We start from the raw sequence: 25,489 nt of genomic DNA on the forward strand, positions 1-25,489 counted from the left end.
AGCATCATTTGCTGGCTCCATCTAGGAGGTGCAGCTTTATACCAAGAATAGTTGCATCTGTTGGGTGATAAAAGATTTCCCCAGATGGGGAAGAATAAATTTGCTGCCTCCAAGTATCTGAACATCTCAATCAAGGCGAGTGAGATGTAGCGTGAGATTTCCAAGGACTTATGCTCATCAGAAGTAGCGCTGGCATTGCACCAGGATGTCATGGTATAGAGGGAGCTGAGTGTAAGTCACAGCTTATCTTAAACAGTTAATCCAAGATCAATCCCCCTGAGTGTGGAAATGATCTTGTGGATGAGGGAGAAAGAGATATCACAAGATGAGTCTTCAGTGTTGTGTCTGCAGAGATGGGGTGAGAAGGTCAGTGCGTGGATAAAAAAAATGAGATCTAGACATGTGATTTGAATGCCTTCATGCCTGGCACCTTGTTGGTTTCTTGGCTGATCTGACAAATAGGTAGGCTCAAGGTAGACCCAGAATACACCTGGTTAATGAACATTTCTTTAAAGGACTGATAGTGCCTTGGTATCTCAGAGGAGAATCTGGGAACTTGTTGCTTGGGAGACGGATGTTTGGACTACCTTCATCAGCCTGTTGCTACCAAAAACATGTTTGAGAATGCAGAGAGACTTTCTAGCTTTCTGTTTGCATGATATCTGGTTTAATATGCAGTTCAAATAACTTTGTTTTGGACCTGATTAGTACAGTTTTAAGGGTCAGATGCAATTCCTGGGAAACTGAAAAACACAGCCTACTTATTTGGAGCCAAAAGAGCCCAAATGCAGCAGTGTTTGACATCCAAACACACTTGAACAACCCTCACAGGTGGATTAGCCAAAGGGACATTTGTGTCCTGAGTGTCTGATGAGGTTGAAGTTTCCAGAGCATGTATGTGATGAATATTTTGCAGCATGGTCAGCGTTCCCAGGGGGCCATAAAGTCTGAAGCCTGTAAGCTGATTAGAGCTGAGGAACTCCAAGCTGTGTGTGCATGTGTGTGTGTGTGTGTGTGTGTGTGTGTGTGTGTGTGTGTGTGTGTGTGTGTGCATGTGCGTGTGAGTGTATGTGTGTTATTTGGGGTGACTGTTGGTGTTTGGTATGCTTTGTGTTATTGCCTGTTTGAGCTCACTTTCATACCAAATGTTTCAGACATAAGGTTTGCAGTAAACAGATGCTGCACTGTGAGGTCAATAGAGCAAGTACGTCACAGAGGATGTCCTTGCCTCTTTCACATGTGTGTTTTTGTCTGAGTGTTGGCGTGTGTGTGTGAGTGTGTATGTGTGTGTGTGTGTGTGGACTTCTGGGAGGAGAGTACTAGAGGGCCCTGTGGTGTGTGTCAACCCTCTTAAAGCCTCTGGCTCTGCTGCTTTGGAGATTTCAGTGGATTTTTGCCATAGCTTTCAGAGGACTGATTGAATGGCTCAGGTCTGACCCCTCAGATGACGACTCCCACACAAATCATACATGGCTAATTGAAATAACAAAGCTCGCTGAAGAATAAAAACCTCAAGAGCGTCAGAGTCCAAGCAGCGAAGCGGGAAAACTGGTTGGAAAGACACATGTGAGAAGAGGTGAAAGTGTATTTCTTCAGTCATGGTGGAGAGCTGAGGACACTCAACCTCAACAAGAGGACGGGAGCTACATAACTTGTTTTTTTCTCGGCCTGAATACGTTTCCAGCGGGTATTATTTTTTCTCATCACCATGCAAGACTCTGGGGCCTCCTGTTGGACTCTACCAGGTTCCATTATAGGTAAAGATACCACGGATAAAGTAGGGAAAGCCTGGGGACCAGATACTTGCTATTTCAGAGAAGAGTGGTAGAATAGTCCAAGGTAACTTAAATTATAACACTGGACTTCATTTACTTTACTAATTGTGTTGGCTTTACCAAAAGATAAAGATAGTTGTCAATGAACAAAAATCATGCTCAATATTTTCTCCAGTTCTAGAGTCAACACAGTGTGTAAACCTGTGATCATGTATGACACTATTATTGCAATGTTTTGCCAACCATGACTTCAAAACTTGAGCCATTTTGAAGCTTAAGATCACTTTGACAAGGAAAAAAATGCTATTTTCTGGTCCTCCAGAAAAGTTTTAATGGATTTTAGGATCTTAGAAACAAACTAAAAAGTCTATTTTATCCTTATATTGAGTTTTGTTTGTAAACATTTGTCTGGCTGAAAACAGAGTAACTATGGAAAGCTATTAGTGTTGATTTAAAGTTGTGAAATATCACAATAACATACTCTGATGCATTTCCATCTCAACCAATCAGCTTGCCCCTCTAACAACTAATCGGATCAAGAAGTTAAAGGGCAATCCGCTATTTCATACAATTGGGCCCTTCCATTTTTTTCATTCAAATTTTTCCTTCTGAATGAATAATAGGAAGAGAAATATCTAAAGCTGCTGAAGTGGATTGATTCAACTTGTAACTTAGACATAGGTTTATAATGAGGGATACTTGATCCTTGAGGGCAAATGTATGAGTATTAAATACCCTGAAAATGTTCGTTTATCCCGAGCACTGATTGTTGTTGTTTCTCTTTATCTGAAACAATACAGAAAAAATTTACACAATGACATTTTGGTATAAGAGTACCAAAGACAGCGATCAGCATAGCTGGTCTAACGCTGCCTAAATCGTTTTGTGTTTTGTGCTTGGATCAAACTCAACACAACAACACAAACAAGCTAGCTAATGGAAGCAGCATGAACTGTTTTCCTTCAGACAACAAACAAGAAGTGAGCTGTGTTATTGAGACCAGTGTAAGTTGTTCCTGTTCAAAGAGAAATGATCTGTCTGAAGTGACCTCTTTTCTCTGTAATTGTTGGAAAGATTACTCTGCGGTCAACACAGGCTGGTTCGAGGCTGAAGAAATGTACTTGAGCAATCCTAAAACTCTTTGTACCAATAAGTCATTTTGATCCCTAAGTATGGGAGACCATTGCAGAACTCGTCTTCAGGTAGAAGTGAGCGATTGTAGCTAAAATGCGAAAGCAACTCACCAGGACCTTCCTCTTTAGGTCATCATAAACACATTAGGTATTAAAAATATAAACCTCATCACCTCCTGCTGCGACCTGACCTGAAGTGACTGAGCAGAGAGCGATGGAAACAGCTTCAGTGTTGTGAGCCCCGAGGATCATTGTATCGTATTATAAATAAAACAGCCAGTGTTGGCAGCATAGCTTACATAATAGACCTTGTTAATCTAAGTGTTGATTGATACATTTTGCACATCACTGTCACATGATTATTGAGACACTTGTTGATTCCTGAATTGTTCAGATTTATGAGCTCATTTACTTTGTAATAACATGTTTGGTCCAAAATTCAGGAAAGTGAAGAACCACTGACGTGTTCACACACACAAACAAACAGTGATGGTGTCTGAGTCAACAGAGCCTCCAGGCTCGGATGTTAACGGTCATCGATCTGCTCAGAGTGAAATTAGACAAAGGTTCTGGCTGATGAGATATCAGATCCCATCAGATGAACAGACTGTTTGCTTGTTACTGAATCTCATCAGGGACTGTTTGGATTCGTCCGTCCTGTTTATGATAGAAAGCTTACTGAAACACTGCTTGATAGTTATTCTTTCAGTTGGCACATCCTGGTTTTAGTTGTTCATGTTGTGGGATGTAATTTTGCATGTCTTTCAGCCAATTAAATGCTTCTTTTGGGCTTAACTAAAACAGTTAACCCTTGATGCCTGTTGTCGCAAATTTGCAATGTGCCCTGTGAGGTCTTGATGCGGCTGTAATTACCTTTGTACTCCATTAGTCCCCATTGATTCATATTATACCCATACCAATGATCCTATCAAAAAGATCTTATCCCAATACATCGGTCGAAGGTCCAATTCATTATATCTATCTATCTATCTATCTATCTATCTATCTATCTATCTATCTATCTATCTATCTATCTATCTATCTATCAAAACAATTTTTTATATAACTCTAAAATAAGGGCAATAAGGGGTAACAAAAAGCAAATCCATACCCTCAACATCCTCAGCATATTAATAAATAAGCTCTTCTTTTTCTTAGTTTTTGTCAGTTTAGGAGCAGATTACAAGTCTAGACTCCTGCACCCTGACAAAAAGGATTTAAAATAATCAAACAGACTTGAAATAAAAATAAAAAACAAAGGTCATGTAAACCTTTTCTGTTTCTGTTCTGTTTCTGAAAGTCTTGCAGTAATAAGGCTTTCAGAGTTTTTTCCTGAAGAAGAAGCTGAATAAAATTAGGTCACTGGACTTAGTGGAACTCCATAACTAACATCAGAGAACATAAAGGTCCTTTTTATGTTTAAAAACTGAGATCAATCTGGTAAAAAGGATTAAAACCATGAATTTGAATGACTACGGACATTGAAGACCTTTGAACTGTTGCTGATGATTGGGGGAACATTTGGGGATCACCTTCGTCACTGGTGTTCATTCTTTGGGGAATTAAAAAACATCTATTCAAGAAGTTGAGGAAATCTTTCTATGAGCTGTTGAGCTATTTTCATCTGGACCAATTTGTTTGTTCGTTTCTGTAGCAGCAACTTTCATGCTTCCAGAGTCTTAGAGAGACATAATTCTTCCACTTTATACTTATACTTATGTCAGACTGTTTTCCTTCAGACATTTCTCAAATGTGAATTTTGATTTCTGTTATTGCCTCCATGTTGTAGTATCTCCTGCAGCAGAGCGACTGCGCCACTTACTGGGGGAGGATGACAGCACCCCAACACCCACAATATTTACCGAGATGGACACACTACAGCAAGATGGGGACGAGTTGGAGTGGAAAGAGTCTGCACGGTATGCACACACTCCAACACACTTGCATAAAGGGTCTAGAGTTTTCATTAGTTTAGGATTTGGGGTCACCTTTGAAAGGATTTAGAGGTTGAGGGTTGGGAATTGGTGACTGCTGGGTGACAAGCTATTAACACTTCATATGATTAAAGATATACTTCAAATTACTCGGGGGCATCCTGCTGCTTGGCACCTCTGAATGGGATGAATCAATCATCCTGTCTCTCCTTAATGTTTTTCTTTAAGGTGGGTGAAGTTTGAGGAGAAAGTGGAGGAAGGTGGAGAGAGATGGAGCAAGCCTCATGTTTCTACGTTGACCCTGCACAGCCTGTTTGAGCTGAGGACCTGTCTGCAGACGGGAAGCATTCTGCTTGACCTGGAGGGATACTCACTACCACAGATAGTGGGTGAGTCTGACAGAAGTCCTCCATCTCTGGATCTAAATATTAGACAAATCCAAAGTGCAAGAAAATGTATTGATTTCCCAAAGCCTTCAATTGAGCCTCCGACTGAATTTCTAGATTTTAAACTAAAATCAAAGCAAGTAAAGTCTTATTTATAAACACCTTTTTGAAAAAACTATCTGCCAATTGGATAAGGAAATGTTTTACTTAAATTCGTGAAACTAAACCATTTAAATTTACTCAACACATTGGTACTATTTTTACTTACTTTAAAGAAATCCACGCCTCACTTTCATCTTCTTATGCCTTGAATTAAGAAATGTTTCTTGACTAGTGAAGAGAATGTGTCTCATACTGAGTCTGATAAAATTTTTCAGGGTCAGAGACAGGATGAGTGGCTTAAATTTCAGTTTTTTAAGTGTATTGCCAAGATGGCAGACAGTTTCCAAAACCTATGGAAAGAAAACTTAAAATATAGTTAAAATATATAAAATCTAAAACAAATTCAAGGATATTTGGTTATTTAAGCTCAAACAGAGAGTTGTTTGAGGAATATTTAGACGCACGTTCATTCTTGATTCAGTCTGTGGCAGTGAACCGGACAGGTTTCATTGTAGTCAATGTATGTGCTACCAATGGCTCAAAACTAATGAAACATGCATGCTCTAAAGTTTTTCTTTTTAAATGTGTACATTTATTTGTTGTATTTTAAGACATTCTTGTGTTTAAAAGCAAACATTAAATCATATACATGTATTAGTTTGCAATAGAAACTCTGTGCTTTTTTTTAATGTTGCACAATCTGAGGCTATTTATTAAGTACGTAAAAATATTAAACTCAGAACCAAGCTTTTGGTAGCTACACATTTTTATTTTTCCCTTACCTATTTGAGATCAGCAGGACCTAACACAAGTGAAATCTGAATAACTGTCTTTCAACAGGAAGTGGTTTTCCAAAGAAATGGTGTCCTCTCATGGAAACATTCAGTTTATGTTAGAGTGAAAAAATAAAGTGTACAATGCTGGAAAGCAGAGAAATGTCTCGTCCCCATATGAGGATGAAGGGTCTCAAAAGGTTGAGAATTCAGTGAACACAAAAGTTGTTAGATGTATGCTTTATTGATTTACAATATTTTATTTTTGGGGCTTTTTATGGCTTGGAAGTGAAAGTGTGCCGGAGTTTTATGAAATCTTTTTTTGCCAAATGATGCACAGAAATCCAAAACACTGATTTTCTCTAGAGGCAGTTATTATGTCTTTGAGTGATTATTATTATTATTGAGTGATCCCACTATAAAACCCAACCGTAGTAACAGTAATATGGGGCCATATGACCTGTGTCAACAATTAGTTGGTTGTATTTTTTTAATTCAGAAGAGCAAACCTAATCTCTTCCCTATCATCCCACTGTTTCTGAATAATAAAATGATCACGACATGCAGGATAACCCCGTTGTTGCAATTTCTAGAAGAAATCAATGTACGGTAGAAAAAGGTTCATGTAATGGTGAACACCAACCACATTATGGTCTCCCCACTGTCCATTAAATATTAGACATTGATTAAACTTTGTCCACTCAGCTGAGTGGACTGAAAACACATCGACTTATTGTTCCTGAGTTGTTTTAGGAACCCAGCAGACAGACCAAAGTGCTGCTAATTCCTGGAAGACGGTCAATCAGATACCAACAAAGTCAGTTAACTTCCAAGCACTTTAAACTTTTTACTGTTTCTTCACTCATTCTTCTCTTTCTGATACCTTTCCACACAGATGACATCGTAGATCGGCAGATAGCCGATGGTCTCGTAGCTCCAGATCTGAAGGAGAAGATTAGCTTTGTGTTGCTCAGAAAGCACCGTCACCAGACCAAGAAACCGATCCACCGCTCGCTGGCAGATATCGGAAAAAGTTCAAACACTGCTGGCAGTAAGTTTCTTTGACATATTTTTCAACTACTAACCAGCAATCACCAAAAGAATCAAAGTTAATTACTACTTTTTTCCACTCATTCACCTTTCCTCAATCAAACACCTCTTCTTTTCTGTTTCTAACTCCCTGCTGCTGCTCTGTCAGACCGTAGTCCTCATGTTAATCTGAATCGTAGCACTAGTTCAGCCTCTGGGATCCACCGCTCCACAGAAGACCTACGCTCACGACAGTCTGGCAGCCTCAGTCGCCTGCGTGAGTCCAAAAATCACAACACATGCTCAGCATTTCCAACGTCTCCTCCCTGATTTACCTCTGCTTGTTTCTGTTTTGAATAAACCCCGATATTGGCTGAATCCCTGCTAATCAATTACTTTAACAAATGATTCATTTTTGCACTCACATTGGCTCACTATAAATACACTGTGTTTGACATAATGTGTCTGCATTGGAGATTTTGGTGCGACTGTATGAACCCTGCTAAGATATTTTTGGAATCTATCTGGGTGAAGAGGATTAACAGGTTTTTGGGGCTGTGTGGTATGTTTTTGTTCTCTTCTTGTTCAATATCATTTGTTCCCAAATCTGCTTCAAGGAAAAAAAAAGGAAATGAGTCGTTAAATCATAATCCGCCTGAGGGGAATAATTGGGGAAGTTTTAGCACACATTTTGGATGTACCTGAATGCCCCCTCTGTTAGTCGTGAATCCTTACTCAGCTGTTTCTGAATGTAATTCCACTCAGACTAGACTATTTCTCTTTTTAAACCTACTTTGGCCCTTTTGTTTTCAATTGCATCTCTAAATGTGTGTTCATTATTTACAGATCCTGCACAGAGCCGAAGCATGAATGATATTTCAGACACACCAAGCACTGACCAGGTAAATGCTCAATTCAATGTGTCACCTGTATGTGCAGCAGTACGAGGCATTTAAAGCATGCATTTGTCTACCTGGTGAAGGTTCAAGTACTTACTTGGGTGCTTCTTTGATATCTTTTTTTTTTCAAAGCTCTTTTTTTTTCTTTCCAAAATTAATCCCCAGCAGCAATAAGAGACTTTAAATGACAATAACCATAATGCACATACTCTCTCACACACATATTCACATAATATACATGTATGCATTTACATTCAACTGATAAATAATTGTAAAAAAATATTTACATGTATTCATAAACATGCATATATGCACTTCTTTGATATCTGCAGCGCCTGCATCTCCTCATGTATGCTCTGTCACTATCAAAGCTCTTTTTGATTTGTAATGAGCTCCTGTTGGAAGTATAGAAGTAGCAAATCTTGTTTTAGTGCTTTGTTCAGTACATTTACCTTTTTTTTGTTTATCTGCTGTTGTGCTGTGTTTGCATTTCATGAAAAGCTCAGCCTTACTTTGTGAGAAGGTAAACAGAGTCTTCAGAACTACTTAATCCCTCTAATCCACACAGCCTGGTTGCTGAGTTGGGAATTTGTTGAATTGTTTTTGTGCCAGAATGTGTGTTTGAAACTTATTATTGTGTTTGTGTGCAGATTTTTAAAGCTCTTTCTGGGATATTCTTTTAAAGACAAAAGTTTCTTTTAATTGGAAAGAAAGTACAGACTTTCTCGAGGCTCTGTTTCGCAGCCTCACTGAGTATCAGCTCAGTGTGTTTGTTACTGAGGGGAAATATCTTGACCTCTCAGTCAGATATAGACTCGTACATGCGACCTCTGACTCTGATTTAATTGTTTATTGACAGAAGTTGGCAGAGCACCTCCAGCTTTCTTTGATCTGACCAACAGGCACTGTGGTACAATTAAACACGTGATGTAATAACATGCAACATCCATTGAAGGACGATGCAACACTAAATCATCAAAACATGGCTGAAGGCTGAACTCAAACTTCACACATTATTCTTTAATTAGTTTATAGTTTGTGCGATCAAAATATGTTGTTTACAGTCGCTGAGGACAGAGAAGTAAGGAGAGTAAACGAGGAGCAGTTGGTGAATTGACTCTGAAAGCATTAACAGATTATGAGGAGATTTTAATTTAAGCACCCATCACTCCACTGCCATGTGCTTCTTCGTTAAGAGGAGAAGGAAGGGCACGCCAAAAAAGCTGTACAACTGTGTTGTGTAATTTAATGCCGAACGTGATTCCAAGAAAACAAGAACCCTGAAGGTTCTACGAACGTGTAATGCTCAGTGTGTTTGTTACTCATTTAAGACAAGCAAATTGTACGTTGATCACAAGATCAAAGGTTCATTTGATTATCTCTAGTTATGGTGATATAAGTAGTTTGCCAATAATTGGGTAACCTATACCAAACTGGTTTATCTTAAGCAGTAGAAGTAGAATGAGTCGCAAGAATGTTTCTAGATTACAAAGGAATTAATTCAGCTTTCCCTCATAACAATACCAAACGGTTAAAGAGTTATGGTACTGAGAACAGCTTGCATTAATTATTGCCTGTGATTGAAACATAAGCTACGGTAATATGAGGACTTTTTCGTCTTTCCGAATGGAATCTTTCTGAATGACTTTTCTGAAAAAATAATAATATACATGGAAAGGAATATTCCAATCTATGGTCTACTTGGCCGCTATAGTCTAACAGAATAGTCAATGGGGCATGGGCAGAAAAACATAAACATCATGTAATTTATCAAGGATGGAGGAAGACAGACAGCAGCAACAGCCCAAGTTTGGATCAAAAACAAACTTTCCGCAGCAGTCCAGTGCAGACTTCTCGCTGCCATTTTTGAAATTGAGGACTGTCTCTGGTCTTATGTCATATCTGAGCATGCGCTGAAAGAACGCACCCAGACAACTTTTCATTTGATACATGATACCTCAATCGGTTTGGGGAAAGGAATATTCCACCCCTGTGAAACTGATTAAATGTCCATTTGGATTGGCACTTTTCTATTGGAATGAGGTGTATACAAAGGTTAAATTTTTTCCATTTGAGTAAATGAACCGAATGCAAGTGGAATATTTGGGTCCGTGTATACGTGGCTATTGTTGAATGTAGATTCCTATGAAGTACGGTTATACCCTGGATCTTGCTGTAAGGTGTGTCTTTTCTTCTCTCATGTTTGAATTTTCTGCTTGCCCCAACATTTGAAGAGTTACAGTAATTTGAAAATAATTCGTGAAATGGGAAATCAGGCACTCAGATGGGTTTTAAAGGGTTGTTTATGCAATGTTTTACCCAAAAACGTAAAAAAAAAAAAAAGAAAAACATCTACCAGGGCTATTGCTGGTTGATATAACTGTAGAGTCTTTTGGTAGCCCTCCACTGAAGTAAAGGTGAGCTGATCATCCCGTGTATATATTAAATGCTTCTTAGCTGATTACAGAAGTGGTTCAACAGATGTACATTTCATTGAAAGTCAGTTAGCAGATTCTGTTGAGTCAACAACACAAGCACAGCACTGTGGTCCACCATTGTTACTGTTGTTGTTGTCCGGTAAGCGCATGGCAATTTAAGTTGCCACAATGAAAGTGTAATTCATAATGCGGAGCACGATGTCAGACGACAGCAACAGTGCCCGCCGCCTTCCAGAAAAACTCCATTCTGGATGCCGTTTTTAAGAAGTTTCTGTTTTAGGTCAGCCAAAATGCTGTTTCTATACAAATGAAAGACCAAAATACAACAATACCTTTGCTTTTGATCCTAAAACTGTTATTGTATAAACAGCCCCAAGTCTTACCCAACTCAAAACAAGGTAGTTCCAGTTCTCAGGTACAAAAAAGGAGCTTGCTGTCAGCTAACCCATCTATCCATTGTCGTATCCCTTAATAACAAAGCATAAATTCTTCTCTTAATCTCTGGTATCAGCCTGTGCTGAGTAAAGACATCACTCTTTGAATCAACAGTGTGAGCCTCACTCAAAGCCAGCAGAGAGCATCCCTCATGGAACAGTGATTGGACCAATTTTTTGCCAATTCATCGAGCAGATGTGGAGATACCGCTACTGAAATCAAAACATTCCCAGCAAACCACATCTATGTATGAGTTTTTTTTTCCAATTTTAATTCCACTGATATCTTTAAATTTCAATACTTCACTGGAAAAAAGGAAAATCCAGATTGAAAATTACAAAGACACCAAAGTTATTAGTGCACATGCTCTGGGGACTTGAATGTTTGTACCCACTTTCACAGCAATGCATCAATTTTCCCTTGTAAAGCACAGCACCAAAAAACAAATCAACAAGCCCATTTCCATCAAGTTTGAGTGATGATACCAGATGTTATGAGGGAGAAGGATTAATGTTTCAGAAAGGACTCCAGCCCAGATTCAAGGAGGATCCAGCATTGATTGCCATGTAAAATCCTTTACGTCATTATCTGTAACGATTCAACCGCAGGAACCCCCCACATTCTGACGTCACCTGCTCACATGATGTGGTCATCCATCAACACACAGTAAATGTAATTGATTATGGCACACAGACACAGCTGGGAGAGGTCAGCTGCAGTGCAACATGCCTGGAACATGTGATTCCCACTCATGCTGCATCTCTCTGTGACTCTCTTCTCGGCCAGCTGAAGAATAAGTTCATGAAGAAGATTCCTCGTGATGCTGAAGCTTCCAATGTCCTGATCGGGGAGGTGGATTTTCTGGACAAACCCTTCGTGTCTTTTGTACGTTTGGCCCAGGCTACAACTCTGGGAGGCCTCACCGAGGTCCCTGTGCCAACAAGGTGGGTGTCTCCTTTGTGTCTCTTTCCACTCGTCTTCAAGTGTTCTCCTTTACTGACGAATTAATCACCCTCCCCTCTTCAGGTTTCTTTTCATTCTGCTGGGTCCTCATGGCAAAACCAAGTCCTACAATGAGATTGGGAGAGCTATTGCTACGCTCATGGTGGATGATGTAAGTAGCAAAGACTGCCTCTTCTTGAGACAAAACTCTTTCTGAGTTTGTATCAAACTGTTTTGTTTTAAATCCTGTCAGCTCTTCAGTGATGTCGCCTACAAAGCAAGAGACCGAGATGACCTGATCGCAGGTGTGGACGAGTTTCTAGACGAAGTGATTGTCCTTCCTCCTGGAGAATGGGATCCAAAAATACGCATCGAGCCCCCCAAGAAGGTCCCATCTGCAGAAATGAGGCATGGAAATTTTACCAAAATAATCCCTTGTCAAAAAAGTTTCAACTTCTTTGGGAGCACATTTCTTTGAGGAATCGTAAACTCCTTCTGCCTTTTTTGGATGATATAAACTCTCTTAGACAACCCTAACAGTTTTCTAAAGTTTAACATTAGCAGTTTTCTGGATAACTAGTAACAGGCTTCTATGAAGGTATTTTTCTTCTAGAGATTTTTGTGGCGATAAAATTAAACTTGGCATAAAAAATAAGGAAACATCTGTTTGGTAGATCTTTGGTATTTCTTTGCTGGAGCAGTGTTTCTGGCCAATAAATCTTAAAACATTGGAAATCCTGTAAATGTCAGAATAAGATGTTTGGCATTGGTAGTCAATGTTCTGTTGCTTATCCCACAAATGCATGTTCCTTACAAATGTGGCTCCATCTTAAAGGGAAATAAACAGGTTTTCTCACAGTTGAAGATTTAGTACCAAGAAGCATTGTTACAACAACAAAAGCAAAGTAGAAAGCAGGGTAAGATAGTGCAGCGCAACGTGCAGGAAAAGGCAAGCAACACTGTTATTCATGTTATTCTCTGGTGAACAGAAGTCCAAAGCTCTTGTCACCTACATATTGTTTTATTGCCATGTTTTCCTCAGGAAGTCAGTAATGAACCTGAACGAGCTGGGTCAAATGAACGGCTCGGCTAGCGGAGCGGCTGGAGGAGAAGATGAGGAGCTTCCAGCCCCACACGAGCTTGGAGAGGAGCTGAAGTTCACTGGGAGGTATGTGACCACTTTTGAGTGTCACATTGTATGAAACAGGGTTTATTAATATCCTGGTGTGGTTGTCTTGATAATTTGTGAACTGTGGGTTTTAGGTTTGGAGGTGGACTGTGGCTGGATATAAAACGGAAAATCCCATGGTACTGCAGTGATATCTACGACGGCTTCCATATCCAGTCCATCTCTGCTGTCCTCTTCATCTACCTGGGCTGCATCACCAACGCCATCACTTTTGGTGGACTGCTAGGAGATGCTACAGAAAATTACCAGGTCTTTGAGAGGCTGCAGCAGCCAGTGATCTCTAAAAAGGTTTGACACTGTATAACAGGTAAATAACATGCCTGTTGTCCTTCCAAAGGGGGTGATGGAGAGCTTCCTCGGCACGGCTTTGGCAGGGACTGTCTTCTGTGTGTTCGGAGGGCAGCCTCTCATCATCCTCAGCTCAACTGGACCCATTCTTATCTTTGAGAAACTGCTTTATGACTTCAGCAAGTGCGTAACACAATATCAACGGTACATGTGCGGTTCAGGTGACCACAAACGAGGCAATGCCAGCTCTTTGTTTCTCTTCACAGGAGCAGTAACATCGACTACATGGAGCTGCGTCTGTGGATTGGCCTCCACTCCTGTCTGCAGTGTTTCCTGCTGGTTGTCTCTGATGCCAGCTACATTATCAAGTATATGACCCGCTTTACAGAGGAAGGCTTCTCCAGCCTCATCTCCTTCATATTCATCTCTGACGCCATTAAGAAAATGGTAGGTAGCGTGAAAACATGAGTTTGAGGAATGAAAAACGATCCTTTCCTTCCAATAGTGAGTGATGCCAAATGTGTCTACATCTGCTTTTCTGTGTTGGTCCAGCTTCTCACATTTACACAGAAAATACTGCTACAACATGAAGGGAATAAAACCCATTTTGACTTAAAGCTGTTTGGTTTTTTTCACAGTTAGGAGCCCTGAAGTATTACCCAATCAACCGCGGCTTCAAGCCAGACTACATTGTCGGATACAAATGTGACTGCATCGCTCCAGACCAAGGTGAGAAGCTAGACTGTGTGAAAACTTTTTTGTGGATTTTCATCTTTTTTTCCAAGACCCTCATTTTATAATCATAAATATATGTTGAAGGAAATGTTAGCTTGAGGAATAGGTCCAGGGGTTTTTTGCTCTCCTATAAAATGAGAGGAAATAAGATGAATTTAATTATTTTGTCTGTACATTATTAGTTACCCGGAGTCAGATGGGGTGAGCTCTGGTTTGTACAAAGTTTGCAAATAAGCAGAAACAACAGGAAAACACAGCTTTTTTAGGGTGTTAGTAAACTAGAAAATGTTCAAATTTAGATTGACCTTACTTTAGTTTTCACTCTTTTACCTCCAGGTAACTGTATTTTCTTTTCTTTTTCTAGCTTTGTGTAGAAAGAACACTCAAAATACATCCAAGTTGTAAAGTTATTTATGCCAAGTGATCAACACATCTAACAGTCACTCTGTTACCTCATTTCAAACAATCCTAAAAAGATTAAATCAGGGTTTTAAGACAACATAAATTAATTGTACTGTGTTTTGGATGCACATACTTGGCTTTAATTCTTGAAATTTGTGTTTTTTTGTTTGCACTGCCTTATTTTTGGATGCCTTCCAACTAAGTGAGTATGCACATGTAGAAGCCTGTTTCAATTTCTTTCTTTCTTTTGAGAGACTTTATCAAAGATGAAATACAAAATGTGGCTATGGCAGATTTTCTTCAGTTTTCTGTTTATCAGAATTTCTCTGAATTGCTCCTTTAACTGATACCAAAATGTTGGTAAAAGAGCTAAGGTGGATGGCAGTTTGATGCAGCTTGACTGAAAAACTAAGAGCTAGGGCATTTTTTTCTAAATCATCTTCCCAAATCTTTTGTTTATTGTTTGGGTTAAATAGAACACAGCATCCATAAAATTATTGATGATCCGTTTGGTTTTCTTCTGTTTCCCTCTATGTTTTTACTCTTCAGCATCTCGAATGGGTTATAACGTTACAGCTCCACTCGCGGATGATAATCTGACTCTGCTGGTAAGTGACCAAAGAGGAGAAACCTTCATTCACTACTGTTCTTTTCTTTTTCTTTATGTAAGTAGTTTCCAATGCAAATTTTAACTACCTAAGTGCCCTCTCTGGTTTTTTTCTTATTTTTAGGTTTATGGTAATCACAAGCAATCGTAAAACCCCTGTTGTCTTTTTTCCATAGTTTAACCTGTCGGACCTGGACTGGGGTCAGATGAGTAAGAAAGATTGTGTGAAATACGGAGGCATGCTGGTGGGGAAGGCCTGTAAGTACGTCCCCGACTTGGCCCTCATGTCCTTCATCCTGTTCTTCGGCACCTACTCCATGACCGTTTCTCTAAAGAAGTTCAAGTTCAGCCGCTACTTTCCAACAAAGGTAAGATTTTAGATGATATTATAGTTGTCTTACTTTTTCCCAGTTATTGGAAAGGAGAATTAGCTTTATACAGCAAAGACTGTTGGCCTCCTTTTGAAATGTACCGTTTTTTTGGAGTAGAAACAGTAGGTACAGCAAAAAATTGGTATCTGCAAGATACCCGAAAAGTCTGGCTAAATCTGATTTATACTTCTGCAGCAAATTGACACCATAGCATTCACCAAAAGTCAGTGAAGTCCTGTACCTAAACAGAAGCATATTTTACATACTGTGCACCTTCTCAAAATGCAACATCTCACTGAAACGATGCAAATCACAGTTGAACAGCTGCTCAACAAGTATCACCTCTGACTCCAACTTAATACCCTGGAATGTAGTAGCCGTGGTTTCCGTTGCACAAACAAGCAGATTAGGTGTAACAGGACCAGAAACTGGCGATATAGCTAGAATAGAAATGAGCCTGCATTCAGGCAGAGTGTTGCAAACATTGACACTTCAATGTTTATGATGGAGAAAGCCACTGCAGCATGGCTACAACCATAGTCACTGCAGAGACATGAGCTAGACCAAAGTCACTTCATTAAAAAGATAAACTTCTTACCAAAAACAGACTAGATTACAAACATGTCTTGAAGAAAATGACTTAGACTCTTTGGAAAAATCTAAATGAAGATCATTTCTAGCTGTTGCAGTTCTCATTTTCACCCCAGTACCTAGGTTGAAGGAGTACAAGAAGTACTTTCCTCTGAGCATGTGGACAATGAAATGAAGTGAATCAGGAACACTGATTCAGATACCTGGTCTGGAGCCAGTGAGGCTCTATCTTCCTGCTGGTTTTTGTTCATTATTCAAGCAGCAAGACACTCCAGCACAAGCATCTTAAACTGATTGCCTTTTCAACTTACAGAGTCTGACATTTGAATCAAAAAGCAAAGGAGATTACTTTGTGATTGGATTAATCTATGTTTTAGTGAAACATCTTACTTTGACCCTGAATATCCTCAGCTAATCAGGAAAAACAGATTCTGTACACAAACTGAAAGCACGTCTAATATGCACGGGAGGCTTTGCAAGACGAGTCATTTAAAAAAAATTAGAAATGCACCTGCCGAGGCTGCGATGGCAGCAGCTCCGCAGGGCTTCACTGGGGCTCCGTGGTAATTTCGGCAAATTATAATTCTACAGAGCTCAAACGCTCATGATTAGCAGAAATTATGTTTGCTTTGTGGGTTTTTTCAGAGTGTGATCATTTGCCAAGTAGTTTCAAGACTTAATATTTATTCTCTCATCGTATACCAACTCAGTTTAACAAAGGAAGTGTCCAGTCCAGTTTAGATAACGTATGCTGTAACTCTTTTTAGAAACTGTGGATGACCTTAAGCTTTGCATCAAGCTCCATCCCTTCATACCTGATCCTGCTGGCCACCCGTAAACCTCACCTTACCTTACCTCTCCTCTCCTCTCCTCTCCTCTCCCTGAATGTACTCCAGGTCCGTTCCCTTGTCAGTGACTTTGCCATCATCATTTCTATCTTGATCTTTTGTGGCCTGGATTGCCTACTTGCTCTGGACACTCCCAAGCTGAACGTTCCCACTGAGCTGAAGGTTTCCCACATACTGCTTTAATCTGTGTCTTTTCTTGAACATATTTCTTTGCTCAGTGATTAAACGTTTCTAATCAATTATGAGGGATTTTGTAAAAACGTTTCAATGTGATGATTCATGAATAATCAGTTCGCTTTTTCTTCTTTGTGTGTTTTGCTCCTGATGTATTCACCTTTTTCTTGTACTTCTGAATGTGTGTCTCCTCTCCTTCCTGTACTACTACACATACTTGTTTGTGTGTGTGAATGTGTGTGTGTGTGTGTGTGTGTGTGATGGGCGTGTAGCTGAGGAAGCTAATCAGTGATTTTGCCATCTTCATGTCAATCATGTGCTTTGTGGGTCTGGATATGTTGATGGGGTTAGACACACCCAAACTTATCGTTCCCACAGAGTTCAAGGTAATTGATTCCTTACTTTGTTTTTTTTCCTTTTTCCTTCCAACACATACAAGTCAAGGGCTTTTTTTTCTCTCTGCAGAAGAGAATTTTTATTAGATGACACTTTGATTTTGTATGTCACTTCACTACACATCTGACGACTTTTAAAGCTTGTTATGTAAATTTATACTTATTTTTACTAACTGCTAACTGCTAGCAACACTTTTTAAGATGTGATTTTGAGGGACTGTGAGGACTTTCTGAGTGATCTTGAAAAAGGCTCCCTTCTAATTACTTGCTTAATATTCCGTTCTTAGCTTCCCAATCAGACACGAAAAATTGATTTTCAGACCGTCAAAGTCTGTGACAACACCACACCAAATGCAAAACACAAACTAAAGGCTAAAACATGGATCTAAAGGCTAAAACGTGGGGCTAAAGGTGCACGATTTTAGGCCAAAGGTGTCTCTAAAATCTAATATAAGTGGATAGTCCTCACAGTTTCTCTAAATACTTTAATTTTAATTAAATCAATTTGTATCTGTTTACTCTGCTGAATGGTAGTATTTCTTAGTTTTACAAAAGCAGACGTTTGGTTATCATTTTAATCTGTGCTTGTGTGCGTGATCAGCCTACCCGAACGGATCGAGGTTGGCTGGTGATGCCGTTCGGTAAGAACCCCTGGTGGTGGTACCTCGCCAGCGCTGTCCCGGCTCTCCTGGTCACAATCCTCATCTTCATGGACCAACAGATCAGTGCCGTCATCGTCAACCGCAAGGAGAACAAACTTAAGGTCTGAAAATACACAGAACACAACAAATACTGCTTTAAACAGCAGCAGACAGTTTTCAGACTGCATGAGTGGAGCTGAAAGTGTGTGTGTGTGTGGTTCTGCTTTCAAAGACAGGGACAGAAAATTGGCACTCTGTAATGACCTCCTTTGACCTCCGACAGTCAGACAGAAATGGATGCACATGCCGCACAAACATCCGCTGCATATCAATACTTGTGCGTGCTGAACCACTCACCCATTGGGTTGCATTAGCAGGCAGCGCGCTATGCATGACTGTCACTATTATTATAATTTTATGACTTCATCCCAGTGTCTGCGGCTCTGGGGGAAAGAGCGGGTTGTCTACAAATCAGAAAATCTGTGGTTCAATCAGCCTGTTTGTCAAAGTGTCCTTGAGGAGAGGAATTAATCCTGAATTGGTCCCCTGAGCTCAGCTGTCAGTGTGTGTTTGTGGACGAAAGCCATTGTAAAGACATTAAGAGGGACTGAAAACACAGTTTAGTTAATGTCCAATGAAAACGTGACATGTTTGTTAACCATCAGCGCAGAAATATATTGAATGCTATTTTAAAAGAAGAGGAAAATATTGATGAAAACATGACAAACAATCACAATAAGCAAAAGAAATATGCTCTAATATATAAGGTTTCTTATTCACTCATTGATCTTAGGTTGTTTGTGTATTTTTGCTTCACTCTTTTTCAATGTCTGTTTGTGAGTTTACCTGTGTAAGTTAGTAAAGCCACTGGAAATACATTTTAGATACTCTAAACAGATAGTGTCAGTGATTTTCTCCTTCCTGTGTCTTTGCTTGCAGAAAGGCTGTGGTTACCACTTGGACCTGTTATGGGTGGGGATCCTGATGGCCGTGTGCTCCTTCATGGGTCTGCCCTGGTACGTGGCGGCTACTGTCATCTCCATCGCTCACATCGACTCTCTGAAGATGGAGAGTGAGTCCAGTGCTCCCGGGGAGCAGCCCCAGTTCCTTGGAGTGAGGTAGGAATCGAGTGCTGTTATAAATTATATGTGAATCCCTTTCGTTGTGTACATTTAACACATGAACCGTTATTTCCAGGGAGCAAAGGCTGACAGGAATTCTGGTTTTTGTCCTGACGGGGCTCTCAGTTTTCCTTGCTCCTATTCTCCAGGTAAGATGGCAGGATCAAGGTTGTGATGTTAGGTTTTCTCTCTCTGAAAATATGCTATAATATTGGATTTAAACTTCTGCTCTTTAACACAGTATATCCCCATGCCGGTGCTGTATGGAGTCTTCCTTTACATGGGGGTGGCCTCACTCAGTGGCATCCAGGTAGGCCACATATGAAGACTGGACATCCTTGTTTTAGCATCACAGCAAAGTCATTTCATATTCCAAGAATGTAAAATGTACACTTCCTTTGACTTCTCTGTATGTCTGTGTCCCAGTTCTGGGAGCGTATCAAGCTGTATTTGATGCCACCCAAACATCAGCCAGACTTCTCCTTCCTACGTCATGTTCCACTGAGGCGAGTCCATCTATTCACCCTGGTGCAGATCCTCTGTCTGGCTGTGCTCTGGATACTCAAGTCCACCTTCCTGGCTATCATCTTTCCAGTGATGGTGAGTTTACCAGTATCATTAAAGGAGGATAGTCCAACAGGATGATCATTTTTTTCCTTTTGTAAGTATTCTGCTACCAATTAATAAATGTCCTTAAAAACACTTGAAATACTCCTGAATGCCAGTACCGACTTTGTTTGAAACCACAAGTATCACATTGATAATACTATTTAACTGAAAGTAAAAGGGTTGAACCTGTTTTACTCAAATACATAACTTTTGGCGATGCCTGATGCAAAAGTTGCATAAACTTCAACTGACTGCTCTGACTTGAGTGAAAAACTTTTATTGTTCAGAGCTCCTTCCTTTTTTTGTTGCTGCTCTTTGAAGCTTGAGTTGATTGAATCTTTAAGCTGAAATACTTGCACACAGATATAATAATCCGTCTCTCATTCCTGATGCTTTGAGAAGCTTCAACTGCAGCTATGACCCCACTTTAACTATGAAAGTCAACCTAAAACCCAGACATGAGTTGTGCAATGCCTCATGAAGTCAGTTCTTGATTTGTACCATTGGGAGATGTTAGAGAGGTTGTTTTGTTTTTCTTCATACCTTCCACTTTACTGACCGTAAACTGTCCATCCCTGTATAGATTCTGGGTCTGATGGTTGTACGAAAGCTTCTAGACCTCATGTTCTCACAACATGACCTGGCCTGGCTGGATGACATACTGCCGGACAAAGACAAGAAAAAGAAAGAGGATGACAAAAAGAAAAAGAAGAAGAAGGACGCAGAGCCGGAGAGTGATGAAGAGGTAAGAAAATATGACGTTAAGCAAGAGATTACCCAGTCTAATGGTACTACTTTAGTCTCTGAAGTTGGGGAGTGATATCGTGTATTTAAATGTGCGTCGCTTCATGTGTTGTGAGTGTGTCATTCCTGGGTTTGTGTTCGCTGACTAATACTATATGTTTCTCCTCTCTGTCCCACAGTGTTGCTGAAAAGGCACTGTATAACACTTACTACAGTCTTTATGTGTGTCCATCCCCTCTAGGTCTATCTGCCTGCTATGTTCCAGCACTTTAGAAACTGTTGTTCCCTCTGTTAGCATGTCAGACAGAGCTGCTGTCCACTCAAGTTTCTGTTTGGAGGATAAGACTACAGCTATTCTATCTTTGCTAGAAGTATCATACTAAATTGAATTTTTATATATTTGTCCCTACATAAATATAACTCCATATACATAAAATACAAAAGCCATAAACTGAAGGCCAACCACTGAGGCGTGTAAATCAAACACTGATAGTTGTTAAATCTGTCTTTCAAGTTGAATAAGCAGGAAAGACAAGCTAAAATATACCAGTGATAATCAGAAATTGACTTAAAGATATACATAGCTTGGCCAAAGTTGCTTTGGCTTAGAATAGGAAACCGAAACTACAACCTCCTGGCAAATTCTGCTGACACTGACAATAATAACAACTCTAAAAGATAAACATTTCGAAAGAATGCTACAAACAGCAAAGTAAAATCTGAAATTGAAAACATTTAGAAAATGAGAAAAAAATGGAGATATGTATGAATATATGAATATATGTCAAGGTATGGCCATAATTAAAAATGACATTTGCCATTATGACCACTAAATGCTAAAATGCTAGAAAGAGGAACCAGATCTTCCAGGTGACAAACACATAGAATATTTCTAGTCTTATTCTTTGAATCCCTCTTTATTCTGCATGCCGAAGACTTCCTGTTTGTTTGCTTGTTTGTTCCCCTCAGCCCAACAGCTCCCCCTCACCTCCTGTGGAGATCTCCATGGAGGTCATAGAGCCCCAAACAGAGCCAGATCCAGACAATGTTAGTCCTCCCACCCAAAACCAAACCTCTGATTGTGAGTATGCAAACCTCTCCTTCACCTCTGACTGAGTCAGTTTAATGATATTTTTCAGTGTTGTTTATGAAATGTGATGGATACAGAGCCAGTGGTGATTTTGGTTGATGCTGCTCTTGACCACTGACCTGATGTGGTATGCAAATTCATCCAGTGATAAATAAAGTTACTATAAAATTCTTTATCATGTAGGGAAAGGAAAATTTTGGAGTCTAATGTTTTGCATTTCCCCTTTTGCTGTCTTGGTCTTTTAGGGATGAAACCAAACTTAGAGAAAAACCTAATGGAGATAAGGGCTTGGTAATTATTTCATTTTGGACCAAGAGAAGCTGGGACTTTGACAAATGAAGATTGGCATCAAAAAATGCTTAAAACTTGTTAAAAAAAACATGTCAAAAGTTTGTCTAAATGTGTAGTTTGCATTTCTATTAGCGCAATAGTATTTCATATGATATTTCTACCATTTTTAACCAAATACAGAATTAGTCCCATTAAATTATTAAATGGTGTAACCACAAAAACATGAAAAATATTTAATATTCATCTTCCAAGAAGTTATGCAAGTGTTGTGATGAAACAAGTTATTTATTATGAACTACCATCAAAGAATATCTAAAACATTTCATTTCAAAACTTAAAAACTGGTTTTGTTGGACTAATTCAGTATGTGGTAGACATCAATGCTTTCTCTTTATTTTTGGGTCAGTTGGTTTAAAAACATTTTAATTTTCATATAGCTCTATATTCATAGTCACCCTTTTACGTACTATCAGATGAGATTTTATGAGAAACATTGGTTACACTAAGCGACATTTATTAGTTTTACCAATTGACTACAGTCTAAAGGTAAGAAAACATTTGTTTTGGTGAAACACATTTTTATACGACTTACAAATTAGACTTGTCAGTAAGATGGAATTTTGGTGCCTGTAAACACAAAAACTAAATCCAGCATATCCATGCTGGTTTCAAATAGGGCCAGTGGTTGAGAACATCCTCTAAAGAAAGGCTGGATGTAATATTACACTGATGTTATCACCATGCAACAGATGGATCTGGACATATGTGTGTTCACCATTCTTCTCTTTGTGTCTCTGTGTTTGTGTTGGACTGTACATGTGAATGTTTTTGTCATCGTGTGTCTGTGTTCTGGCTGTTTATCTTGCAGGAGATCAACCCGTACTCGACAGTCACGTCCGATCAAAATGAATTAGACCGCAGGTACTGTGTGCTGAAACTGCACGTGCCCTACAGGGATCTGATTAGCTCACCTGACAAAATCACTGGCTGAAAACAACAAACCTGACACCATCAGACAATCTAAATCTATACAGTTATGGCGTAAACACACAGCTGCTGCTGCTGCTTCGCTTGCGTCTCTGCTGGATGATGATTTCAGTTATTTTTGTTTTGAAGTGCAGACGTGTACATTAGAAATACTAACACAGAGGTCATTCAGAGAGTGCTGTGTATAATGCAGTGAAAGGATGAATGTTTGGTAAGTAGAAGTTGTACATACTCTAGGTCAGGGGTTTTCAACATCACTGTGCCCCTTGTCACTACACCTCTTTCCTTACCACTTTACTACCTTTCCTTTCCTATAATGTGTTGAGGGAAATAGACAGGGGTTATATTAGCATGGATTCAGTGAGTGAGGCTTAGGCTTCAACTTGAGTCTCATTTTATAAGCCTTCCGTTGCTGTTGTTCTGATACTGAGGCAAACTCAAAAGCTTGATAAATCTCTGACAAGTTTTTTTCCACAGATTTTTGAACATTTATGCAGGGCAGACCTGTGGGAAATTATATCCCCAGAATTGAAACTCACCATTTTGAAACACACAGCACATGTTTCATGTCTGAGCTCAAATTTAACAGATTGGGGCTGATAGAAGCAGTGCAATTCTGAAGGGTTTGAATAATTCGTTTGCCTCTTTGAGATAGAAACACAGCAGCTGCTTCTGTTGGTCTCATTTCTTCTTGAAATATCTGTGTGCAACTGTCCCTTTGACCTTCTCACCTGAACCCCCTGGGGTGGCCCTGACAGTTTGAAAACCCCTGCTCTAGATCTATCCTTTAACTCAGCACCACTTGCTGAAGTCTTTTTCTGTTTATGTAATATAAATATTGTAGATCCTGGCATATCTAGACAGGTTATTATTTTAATTTCTCTGTTAAAATGTGTAATATTATGCATGTGAGCTGCCAGTGATACAAACAGTGTCTCTGCCAAAAGATAAAACCAGATCCAGTCCAACATATTTGATTAAACTGTGCAAATGTCACATTTGCATGCTGGACTATCTGTTTGTGATTTGGACAGTAATTATACCTTGAGGAGTAAATTCTGCAAAACCAATCAACTGGAATCATAAGATTAAGTTATTTTACTTAACTTTTACTTTCACTCTGACATCTTTTGTAAATATTCATTTTGTGTGAGTTGTGTCTTTGAAAGATTGTTAATATTTCTTTTCAGGGAGTTATTACAAAGATAGCTGAAATGTTTTTCTTCTCTGCAGATCTGATTGTTTTTGGTTTCCCTGAGTTTAAGTAGCAGAGATGTCAGAGATTTCTGGAGCTGTCTTTCATGTTTCTAATTTATGCAACTTCTTCATTACTGGTAGTGTAAATACTGTCGTTTTTACTCCACTATCTATAACTGACAGCTTTAATTTCTTCATTAGATTATTTGTACAAAATAAAACCACCTTGTGAGTTATGTGTTATTACAGATTTATCTATAGTCTAAAAGGTAGTTTAAATAAAGTCCCTCTATACAAAATGAGTTCATGTACACTTTTTTGCATCAATGATATTTATAATAACAAAATGCCATTTTGCATTTCAAGTACTGACTAGTTTGGGTATTTGAAATATTTGATGCAGAATCACTTCTTTAACTCTCTGACTGCAGCTGAATGTTTAAGAATGAAGGTAGACCTGTAAATAGAAACTCTTTAAGCATTCTTTTTAAATATATTACACTTGACCATGAATCTGTAGTTATAACACTTTCAGAACTTGCTGTTTCTTTGTCATAGAACAGCAATTGTTATTTCTTGAATCTATAATTGGCAATAAAGGCAAAATAAAATAACATTGATAAGATGAAATCATTAAGCTGTATTCTATTTTATTTTTTTACACATCAGATAAAAAGTAAGGGTGAATGAATCATTTTAACTGTTTGTCGTGAGTCTTTGTGAACCTGTAAATTTAATATGACAAGATTTTGGTTGTTTCTTCTACATAACAGTAGTCTATTTTTTTAATTGAGAGCACTGCAGCACCACCTTGCATCTTCTGTTGCATTGCACTTTTCCTGTCAGTATCCTCACATGGCTACAAGTCTAATCCTGCCCACCCCTGTGATCACACTGCTGCTATGCTAGTTTTGTTCTTCTTCTTTTCAGTATTATTGTTATTTATTATATTATTATAGGGCCACTAGCTTCACCATTGAGCTGCAGCTGTGACTGAGTGAAAGTTTGGCAGTTAAAAAGTTGAAGATTCAATCCCAGGTCCTGCTGTCAATCCACGCCAACCCAAAACTGCAGATATTAAATGTAGCTGACAATTTTTCAGATCCAAATTCTGCAGAAGTACCTCATTTATCGAAGATTTTTTTTATTTTTAGTTGCAAAATTACATCAAGGAAAACTAATAAAACTATAAGAATAAGACTTCTGTGCAGCTCAAATTTATGCAGGACTGTCTCCATATGGCATGAGAAAAGGTAGGACAGTGATTTCATACTTTGAACTTTAAAAAAAACATTTACAGCATTAACAAACACCTCACTACCTATATGTAAACTTTCCTCTTTCTTGTACCACCCAGTCTTTG

The 25,489-nt window shown here is 39.1% G+C and overlaps 1 protein-coding gene across 3 annotated transcripts; it reads left to right on the plus strand.

Moving 5' to 3' along the window:
• Positions 1-1,391: 1,391 nt before the first annotated feature.
• slc4a5b (solute carrier family 4 member 5b) lies at positions 1,392-24,384 on the plus strand. 3 transcript variants are annotated; one of them, XM_074689753.1, is made up of 26 exons: positions 1,392-1,757; positions 4,698-4,827; positions 5,071-5,231; positions 6,999-7,154; positions 7,302-7,409; positions 7,979-8,034; positions 11,691-11,848; positions 11,931-12,018; positions 12,100-12,254; positions 12,889-13,014; positions 13,110-13,284; positions 13,373-13,506; positions 13,590-13,770; positions 13,962-14,052; positions 15,010-15,068; positions 15,244-15,435; positions 16,926-17,039; positions 17,324-17,437; positions 18,048-18,209; positions 19,027-19,205; positions 19,285-19,357; positions 19,450-19,518; positions 19,635-19,808; positions 20,401-20,562; positions 21,531-21,642; positions 22,811-24,384. In XM_074689753.1, coding segments are annotated over exons 1-26 (3,180 nt in total). In that variant the 5' UTR covers positions 1,392-1,708; the 3' UTR covers positions 22,813-24,384. The 3 variants fall into 3 exon arrangements, with proteins under 3 accessions (XP_074545854.1, XP_074545855.1, XP_074545856.1); XM_074689754.1 differs by lacking the exon at positions 17,324-17,437 and having other exon boundaries at positions 22,811-24,383; XM_074689755.1 differs by lacking the exons at positions 7,302-7,409; positions 17,324-17,437 and having other exon boundaries at positions 22,811-24,382.
• Positions 24,385-25,489: the final 1,105 nt, after the last annotated feature.

The sequence above is a fragment of the Halichoeres trimaculatus genome, unplaced genomic scaffold (assembly GCF_033239565.1).
Source record: "Halichoeres trimaculatus isolate MK-OKI-2021-1 unplaced genomic scaffold, fHalTri1.1 fHalTri1_scaffold_16, whole genome shotgun sequence".
Lineage (NCBI taxonomy): Eukaryota > Metazoa > Chordata > Actinopteri > Labriformes > Labridae > Halichoeres > Halichoeres trimaculatus.